This window comes from Meleagris gallopavo, chromosome Z, assembly GCF_000146605.3.
Source record: "Meleagris gallopavo isolate NT-WF06-2002-E0010 breed Aviagen turkey brand Nicholas breeding stock chromosome Z, Turkey_5.1, whole genome shotgun sequence".
In the NCBI taxonomy this organism is placed as follows: Eukaryota; Metazoa; Chordata; class Aves; order Galliformes; family Phasianidae; genus Meleagris; species Meleagris gallopavo.
In genome coordinates, this window is record NC_015041.2 from 37744917 (window position 1) to 37755135 (window position 10219).

Below are 10219 nucleotides of genomic sequence, written 5' to 3' on the forward strand. Positions count from 1 at the left end.
ACTTACATATTGTTTTTATATTCTTTTCTTTTTTTATAAGCTGTTTGAAATGTAGCTATAAAGAAATTGTGAAAGGGACCATCTTTGGAAAACTGGGCTAGTGAGAACTTAACATTATTATTCCTAAATTGAAAAGTGTGCTGTTAACATTTTGTGTCATTTAGCCTGCGTGACTTCATCGCAAAAAATGCAGCAAATTGATATATAATAAATTTAGTTGGACAAAGGAATGAGCTATTTACTGTACAATACTCCTGAAAGACTTATTTAAAACTGGACACCCAGAGATGCCATTAACTGTCTTTCTTTTGTCCCAATCTCTGTCCTTAATCCTTCAAAATTTAAATACATTATTCTTGCTTGTATTTTTCATTATTAGCATGGAACACCTCCACTACTCATTGCTGCTGGCTGTGGAAACATTCAGATGCTTCAGTTGCTTCTAAAGCGTGGATCCCGTATTGATGTCCAAGATAAAGTAAGAATTCTGATTTGTCACTGTTTCTATATAAGATTTTCGCATTCAGTATAGCTAGCAGAGGACAGGCAGTTCAGAACAGGTTGTATTGGAAATGAAAAAGTATGTGCTGTAGAGCTTGTTTTGTAAGGTATCCACTAGTCTCCATAGCAAAAAGATAAATGCAAATTTTTAATACTTTCATTTGCTACTAATGCATATATCCTCATTTTGATCACTTTATTAGTTGTGGTAATTTGAATGATAAAATGTAATCTTAAAATGAATCTTAAAATGTAGCTCTTGCTTATTAAGTTGACTGCGTTTGTTCAAATTAGTAATTGCCCTAAATCAAAATGGTGAACTTTGTTCAGTATGAAAATGATAAGCACACATTTCAGCAGTGAGGAATGTCACAACTAAAATTCAGGTACACTTTGCAATTAGTGCTTCTTCATAATATCTTTAAATGATCTGGCTCTCATTTAAAGTGAACTTGAAGCACTGTCTGCTCCTACCTAATAAATGGAAAAATAAGCACAACAGAGGTTTTTATTTTATGACTTCTCCATAATCTCACTTGCAAGAGTGAAGAGGATTATCCTTTGCATAGAGTTAGTTATCCTGTTAATTATCCTTGTACAGAGTGTGGTGGAGTTTTTGGTATTGATATGTCCAGTTGTTAAACCAATTTGAGGGAAAAAAGTATATATATAAAAAGGTTGATATAAGAGATGAGCGCAAATTTACTCTGATGAGTCTGATTTGTTCAGTATATCAGTATACATGTATGTGCATTTTTACCTCAGTAAATGTCTAAAATCAGGATTCTAAAGTGATTGCTGACACCTATAATCAAACATTTTGGGCAGGCCGGATCTAACGCGATCTACTGGGCTTCTCGACATGGTCATATAGAAACACTGAAATTTCTGAATGAGAATAAATGTCCTCTGGATGTAAGGGATAAGGTAAGAACAAAATCTCTTCCATATTTCATGGGGACAGCTTGTTTGGTATTTTGTTTTCATAAAACTTTACCTTCGCAAAGAGAGAGAGGTCTTTGGATTGAAATGATTTTGAGCTGTGAATTTTGATTCTTCATGTGTGTAGCAAAAATGCTAAATCACAGCCTGAAACAGCTGTTAGTTGAACACCTGGTGGAAGGTAGAGCCAACCCAAAGGAGCTCAGGTGCAAGCAATGCACCAGAGTGACCAGACGGAATGGAGCCAGAACTCACCCCCTCCCAAACTTCATTTAAGGGTTGGCAGTAGAGGCAAGGGTATCTTGCAAGAGATTCCTGCCTACCTGAGGCCTTCCAAAGGTAAGCAACTTTTTTTTCTTTTTTTTCTGCATTTATGTCTGCCACACTAAGGCTTCTCCTCACTTGCTGCAGCCTGGGACTCTGCTATCCTGCTGTCATTGCTGTGTTTTTCACATCATAGCACTACAAAATGACTGAATTTTTTTAGTTTGGTTTTACAAGCTGACATAGAGGGCTTAATAACACAGCTTTTAAGTAGCTGAATGTACTGATTATTCTTCTGATGGATGTTAACCAAGTGTGCATATAAATGTGGTGAGTACATGGTGGGTAGGTGGAGAAGAACAAACCTAAATTAATTTTCACATGAACACTGGATTTTGCATTGGAACTCAGTGTAAAATCGTGATTCTGTTTTTCATTCATCTTGATTGAAAATCACTTTAGTCTGACAAATAGATTTTACTTTATTGAGTATAAAGGAGGTTAAGAACTTAGAGTTGATGAGCTGTTAGCCTGTATTTCACAGTTATTTCAGCAACATTTGCCTGAAAAGCCAGTTGCTGTTACAAGCTTATACCACAGCAATATTTCCATGCTAGCCAAAGCTCCAGTACAGAAGCAGTTATACTTGTGAAATGTATGTAGTTGTGAAATGTGCTTTGGTCATTGAACTAGCGAAAGGAAAGGCATACTAGCAATATCAGTATTCAATTCCTGATAGAAATACTGGAAGAGGAATTACACTGTTAGTACAAATACTGTTTCTTTGTAATGTAACTATAAAAAAAGTTTGCAAATTACTTTATGTAATAACCAAAATACATGTACCAAAGAATATAATGAAATGTTAGGTCAACTCCTTACATGTGTGGATGTACAGTTGAGAAGGATAGTAAGAATAGGAATAGGATACCTGTTTCAGTGGCAACTATGCACACATCAGTCTCTTCATATTACTCAGAAATTCCATTGTGGCTGCAATCTTCAGCAAATTAAATAGGAAAGTAAGTTCCAGGAAAGGATTGCCTTTGAAGAAATACCTTTTGTCTGGTGGTATCATGATTGTCACATACAACTACAGTTTGCAAACTGGAGACCTCTGTTAACTGTAGCTGTTACGGTACAGGAAGAAAGGTGTGCCCCAAGTAGTACAGACTATCAAGCTGTACATAGTGGTGTGAATTTGGGGCAACATACAAAATTACACTGTTATGTTCTTTTGTAATTGCAGTCTGGGGAGACAGCTCTTCATGTTGCAGCTCGATATGGGCATGTGGATGTGGTTCTGTTTCTCTGTAGTGTTGGATCCAATCCAAACTTCCAAGATAAGGTGAAGTACTTTCTGCTTTTCCTACAGAAATACAGCTTTAGTGTAAGTGGACAAAACTCTAAGCCTTTCCTTGCAGCCTCTAATATGTTTGAATTTCCTTTTAGTATCTTAAGGACAGCTGTAAGAAGGAAGGGGACAGACTCTTCAGGAGGATCTGTTGTGACAGGACAAGGGGAAATGTTCTCAAATTAAAAGTGGGGGATTTAGATTGGATACAAGGAAGAAGTTTTTTACAGTGAGGGTGGTGAGGCACTGGAACAGACTCCTGTCCCTAGAGATGTTCAGGGCCAGGCTGGACCAGATTCTGAGCACCCTGAGCTAGCTGTAAGAGTCCTTGTTCATCACAGGGGAGTTGGATTTGATCACCTTCAAAGGTACTGGATCATTCTATGATTCTGTGAATTTGGAAAAGACAAAAAATTCAAATCACAGAAGTCTTCACAGAATCACAGAATCACAGAATTGTAGGGGTTGGAAGGGACCTCTAGAGATCATCGAGACCAACCCCCCTGCCAAAGCAGGTTCCCTACACCAGGTCGCACAGGTAGGCGTCCAGGCGAGACTTGAATATCTCCAGACAAGGAGACTCCACAACCTCCCTGGGCAGCCTGTTCCAGTGCTCCATCACCCTCACCGTGAAGAAGTTCTTACGCACATTCGTGCAAAACTTCCTGTGCTGCAGCTTATGTCCGTTTCCCCTCGTCCTGTCTCCACGTACCACTGAAAAGAGACTGGCCTCACCGCTATGGCCGCCACACCTCAGATATTTATAAACCTGGATTAGGTCCCCTCTCAGTCGTCTTTTCTCAAGGCTAAACAGACCCAGTTCACTTAGCCTTTCTTCACAGGGGAGATGCTCCAGGCCCTTCACCATCTTTGTGGCCCTCCGCTGGACTCTTTCCAAGAGATCCCTGTCTTTTTTGTACTGGGGAGCCCAGAACTGGACACAGTACTCCAGATGAGGCCTTACCAGGGCAGAGTAGAGGGGGAGGATCACCAAAGTCTTGGTACCTCTTAATAAATAGCTACTCAAAAATAGTGCATAAACCAACCAACCACTGCTGTACTCAGCGCAAATTAACTTAGAAATGGAAGCTTAAAGATGAAGAAGCTTCATATCATGCCGGTCCAGCTGGTGGTGTGTGAGTTCAGCTAACACTTCATTACTTGTTGGTTTGATTTCAGCAGCTTTTTAATGAGACATGAGAGAGTTCAAAAGTGTCAACCATTTTTGAAAACAGAAGAAGCGTTCAGAAGGGTTCCTTTAAAGATACTTTTTGTTCTGTGGGCTCTGAACTGTCAAGTCTTGTAAGAAGATGAAAGAAAAGTCTTAACTGAGAAAGAAAACATACATTCAACCCAAAATTCACTGATACTCTCTTGTGCATGGATGTTGACTTATGGGACTAAAATTTGGCATCCTGTAGGGCTATATGTGTATTGTTTAAGCAGAATCAAATTTTACTTCCTTCCTTAATTTTTTTTTACAGAAACCTTGATTGCAGCCTAAGTCCTCTAATATCACTAACTGTCTGTTGTTATTAATCAAGTACAGAAGGGATATTTCATTTCTAAGAATTTGAAAAAAACTTTGTTACAGTTCTTGTTTTGTAGCGCGATACACAACCAGTAGTTTCAATAACATATTTTTATGAAACATTTGAATTTCCTGATGATGCTCCACACAATTGTTACAAAATACAGAGATATTGGAAATGACACTTTAAATCTTCCTTGGTTCAAACAAACAACAAAAAAAAATGTCTCAAGCTGAAATTTTTGTGAGATTTATATATGTCCTTGGTGAGTTATCTGTCTTAAACACTACTTTAGTCCCTTGGCATGCAAGATGTGGACGTAGGAAGCATTTATGAATGAGAAGCACTTTTCAAGTAGGAGGACCAAGACAATTAGCCTTAATGCCACGGAAATGTCTGGTCTAGTACTACTCACATTCAGAGTGTTGTCAGTAGATAGCCTTACAGTGAGAAATATAGACTCCCAGAATCCAGGCGATGATGCAAATCTAGTGCTTCATTGTAATCCCTTAGTGTGTCAACAGGAACTACTTGAGAACATCAGCATTTTAAAATTATCACCTTCCTACAAGGCTTATATAGTAGACTGTCTTTTTCCTGCCATCTTACTTTTTCTCTAAGTTAAGGAGGTGAATTGCTTCTTGTAACATTTGTTTCTCTTTTTCATTGTGGGTTGTTTTTATTCTGTGTCTCTAGGAAGAAGAAACCCCATTGCATTGTGCTTCTTGGCATGGATACTACTCCGTTGCTAAAGCACTTTGTGAAGCAGGCTGTGATGTGAACATTAAAAACAGAGAAGGAGAGACTCCACTCTTGACAGCATCTGCTAGGGGGTACCATGATATTGTGGAATGCTTGTCGGAACATGGAGCTGACCTTGATGCAACAGATAAGGTTAGTTATGGGTGAGTGACTTCATTTAGTAGGAATTGCCTCCAGAGTTCACAGGTGTCACAGAGTCATACCTTTGAATTCATTTATTTGAATGCTGCCTGCCAGCATTGTTTTTTGTGATTTGGGATTTCTGAGCAGTTTCTACAGAGAATATGGATGGCTACACTAGTCTTTCAAGTTGCTAGTTGATTATTTTTACTTTTTATTATTATTATTTTGATTATTCATTATCACCTTATGAATAATATTGAGGAAGATGGAAGGAACATCTGGTTCTGTAACTGTTAACAGGCCACTGACTTAGAGAAAGGATGAATTTAATGTTTGCCTGTGATTCCTGAGGGTCAGATAAATGACACTTGTTCCTAGTACAATCTATTTAAAAATACAACTGCATTTGATCCAAAATCATGTTTTCTCTCTCACAATGTGATCCAAAAAAAATAAACTTTGCATTTATTAGATTATACTTCTGCTATGCCTGTCCTTATAGCTAGCTTTATTGATGGTAGTTACAAACTTGTTACTAAAACCTGTTTAGTGCAGTATTGTTTGTTTTTTCCCCAAAAAAGAATTAAACTGATTTTTTTTATTTGATTTTATTTTTTCCAGCCAGCTTGCCTGTAAGTTATTCCACTGAGAAAGCAAGCTCTGTCTCTAAAGTTATAGATTGCTTGACTTTTACATCCCTAACTTCTGTTAGTAAATCTACTGCGATTTACAATGCTGAGCTTATTGTTTCAGTTGATCATGCTCCCACTTTCTGGGGAAATCTTCACTAGAGAATGTGTATTTACATTCATCCATTCCACTGCAAAGCCTGCTGGCTTAATAAAAAATTTGGCTTTCTACTTGTGGATTTGTTCTGACAGATATTGTGCACCTCCCTTCTTCTAGCCCTGCCCTTCCCTTTTGCCTCCCCCCCAGATATATATATATATATTTTTATTATTATTATTATTCTGGAGGCAAGGAAATGCATACGATTACTGGGAAATTATTGTGACTCTGAAAAATACTTCATTTTTATTTTTACCTTACATCTTGGCTCTCTTGTATTTTCAGGATGGTCATATAGCCCTACACCTTGCTGTAAGAAGATGTCAGATAGAAGTAGTTAAAACCCTCATCAATCAAGGCTGTTTTGTAGATTTCCAAGATAGACATGGCAACACTCCTCTACATGTGGCCTGCAAAGATGGCAATGTCCCTATTGTAATGGCACTATGTGAAGCAGGTTGTAACTTGGATGTCGCTAATAAGGTAAATGGGATATGGTACTGAACTGCTTTGTTTAAGAGGTCACCTGTTCCATTGGATGACCTTCGCTACTTTGCTAGTCAGAAAATTATTTTTCCTTCATTTTTATCTCTTAAGTGGCCAAATGCCAAGCATTAAATGACTCATGCTGCAGATTTATCTTTTTCAGTTTAGTTCATGGATTAAAGATCCATGAAGAAGAGACCAAGTGAATTAATTACCACAGTGTATTTTGCCACTCAGTCCTAGTGTTGAAGTCTGTGCCAGCAATCTTCCCTAGATGTGTAGATCATTTCTAGGCACCAGAGAACACAGCTTGTGTGTTTCTGGTGGCCTGAACAGATGCTGGTTTGATGTATTTTAATAACATTAAATTGCTTGCAAAATTGAAGACTGATGCATTTTTATTAAATTTAAATTCAGTACAGATCTGCACTGTCATCTGAACAAGTAATTGAAATCAAGTGTGGATTCTACTGCTGGTTATAAAAATGCATGTTATATTAGCTGGTTTATGGTTTTCTTTCTTGAGTTCATTTATTAAAATAAATGATGATAAAACATTTAACTTAGAATAGAATATCTTCATATATAAAAGAAGTTGTCACCAGTAGAGTATGTGAATTCTCAGAATTAAAATGTTAAAAGTAAAACTTTTCAAAAACTGTAGTTAAATGACTGAAGAAGGTGCTTTTGGGAAATTGTCCTATTGGTTATTCTTTCACTTACAAGTGACAACTAGAGAAGTGATAAACCTTCAGAAATGTTGAATCTGATGCCTATTGATGGATTACTGCCAGGTAAAAGTATGAAATGCCCATTACTGAAGTCAGTAGGCACTTTCCAAAGAGAAAGCTTAATTGCCTGTCTCTAAATTTGGAGATACTAGTGCTTTCTTGGCTTCTATTCTTGTGCTGTTGCTGCAAGATATGGGATAACTAAATGAGGTGCTATGCAGGTTTACCATTCTGGCTTTCCTCCTATGTATCTTTAGGTGAAAAGTAAGCTGTTTGAGGAAATGTTCCTTTAGCTGGTTTGAGTAAGTTTAAAGTCTGCCAACAGACTGCTGACATGCAGTTGATATTTAGTTCCAATGTCTCTCTGCTCTGTTGAATTCTTATGTGCTCTGAATTCAAGTTTTTCTTGTAGATATCTTTATATCGTTATCTATTAATTGTTTGATTCAGATATTGTAATTCATTCTTTCTGGAAACATGCATATTCCTACAGTAACATTTTACTAATGCTTCCATTTATTATGAAAACTGACCTTCTCTGTATTAGCCAGCTAATTAAAGTTGTGGGTTTTCTGGCTTGAAAGCTGTCCAGTGAAATCACTTGGTTTTAATAATTAAAATCATCAGCTGTGAAGTCAAGAAACTTACAGTAATGAGCTCTCTGATCTTGCCTCTGAGCTTAAGTATTACTGAGTAGGCAATTAAATTCAGACTTACTGCTGAGAACACATTTTGGGGAAGTGAATTAATTCAGCAAAAGGCTGGCTTAGCGCGTCTTTTCATATCTGAAAATGCTTAGCTGGGATCAGCCTGGCCTCAAGCATACCATAGGAAAGAACAGTCTTCAAGTGTTCAGTAGATATGGGATCATGGCACAGGAGGTGCAATTAAAGTTCATGTCCTTTTAGTCTTTCAGGAGTCAAGTATATTGGAGTGATTTTTAAGAATACACTTTATTTGAAAGCGTAAGTAAAGGTCTTATGAAGTAAAGGACATTCATATCTACTTGTCCTCTTCAGCAGTGAAACCTTTGATGTGAATCAATTAACTAAGGGCCATCTGTCCTTGGTACTCAAAACTGGCATTGTCCAATGCATATCCAATACCAGTTGAGGGCACTGATAGTTTCTTTCACAGACTGTGTGCAGTAAAACATCATAAACATTTGAGTTTGACAAGCATCTTTCCAGTTTGCAGCTGGCATAAACTTAGCTTTGCTTGCAAGTACTCTTTTTTTGAAGTAAGCAAATGAATTCTGAATGTAGGGTTAAAACAGGGAGAACTGTATTGTAAATATGAAGTGATAAGAGGATTTACAAGTAATGCAAGGATTTACAGTATACAGTAGAATTATTTATGATGTTAGCTGTGAACGTAAAAGACCAGAAGTGATTGATATGAAAACCTGTTGTCAGCAGAAATAGTTGGAGAAAATAGCAAAAACAGGATGAGGAATACTTTCATCACTTTCCTTTTGTCACTATAATCATAGATCCCTTCATGCGCACTCCTTATGTTCATCTCTTATTCCTTGCTAGGAGAAACTGCAGACATGTTATCTTCAGTAATGCTTGGTTTGAAATAAATTGAACTTTAAAAAGAGCTTTAAAAACTAAGGGCTTTTTCTTAAAAATTTTCACAGTACCTTTGCAGTATATCAGTACATAACAACTGTATGATATGTTTTATTGTTAATCATAAACATTGGAATGATATTCTTTGACAAATGTGACCCTTTATTTTCTCCACAATAGTATGGAAGAACACCTTTACATCTTGCTGCAAACAATGGCATTCTTGAAGTTGTCCGGTTCCTGTGTCTTACTGGTGCCAATGTGGAAGTTTTAACCTCAGTAAGTATTAAGACAGTTCTTCATGCATGTTTTATATACAGTGGTAGAAAACAAGTTAATTTCAAGGGAGAGCAGTGGGGGTTAAATACAATTACATTTTGAAATGAAAAAACAGTAGGTAGTAGAACATCCGCAGCTTGGAAATAATTATCTGTTGTCTACTTGTTCCCTTCTTAAGCTGAATTTTAAACTGGGTACAGTAAAGCTACCACTTCATCTGCGGAGTTTCTTCATTTACGAATTAGTTAGGCATACAGATAACAATGGTGGTCTATTATAGCATTATGTTAAGATATGTCATTTCATACCATGTACAGTTGCTGTACAAATGTATAGTATGTATCCTCTGGGGTTTTTGGAGCAGTTCAAAAGCTTCATTTTCATGTCATAAATGAGTGGGTGCATAGAAGAGTTGAACTAGCCTGCAAGTATCTTTGTAAAAACAAATAATTTATGTCAGATCAATCAGTACTATTGCTTGCAGTTAGCAGCACTCAAGATATCTTTCTTACTGCTTTGAGCAGCAATGTCATTACTGGCATATCTTCCTTCTTCCTAAATGCCTCATACACTCTCTATACATCCAAGGCATTGTATACACCTTTACCTGCCCACCCAGCATAACTTATTTTCAGAAGACTTGCACTGGTTTATGCTGCTCCTTGCTCTAATCACTGCATTCTAATCTGAAATAACTGTTTCTCTATATATTGAAATCGTGTGACTATGATTTGGTTATAACAGACTGTTTTTTCAAAGTTCTTGCTTACATGAAGTATCCCTGAGACAACAAAAATGGAGAGAGAAGGAAGATTTCTATCCCATTTGCTTTAGCTGTTTGATGGAAATTACATTTTTGCTCTCCCATACATTGAGCACTGT

General features: G+C 37.1%; 1 protein-coding gene across 1 annotated transcript in view; it reads left to right on the top strand.

The window, feature by feature from the left end:
- Positions 1–10219, top strand: part of DAPK1 (death associated protein kinase 1) — a 145244-nt gene that overhangs the window by 113576 nt on the left and 21449 nt on the right. Inside the window, exons 6-11 of the mRNA XM_031557415.1 lie at positions 380–478; positions 1330–1428; positions 2957–3055; positions 5290–5487; positions 6553–6750; positions 9239–9341. Of these exons, the coding sequence (XP_031413275.1) occupies positions 380–478; positions 1330–1428; positions 2957–3055; positions 5290–5487; positions 6553–6750; positions 9239–9341 (796 nt within the window). The remainder of the gene's footprint in view (positions 1–379; positions 479–1329; positions 1429–2956; positions 3056–5289; positions 5488–6552; positions 6751–9238; positions 9342–10219) is intronic.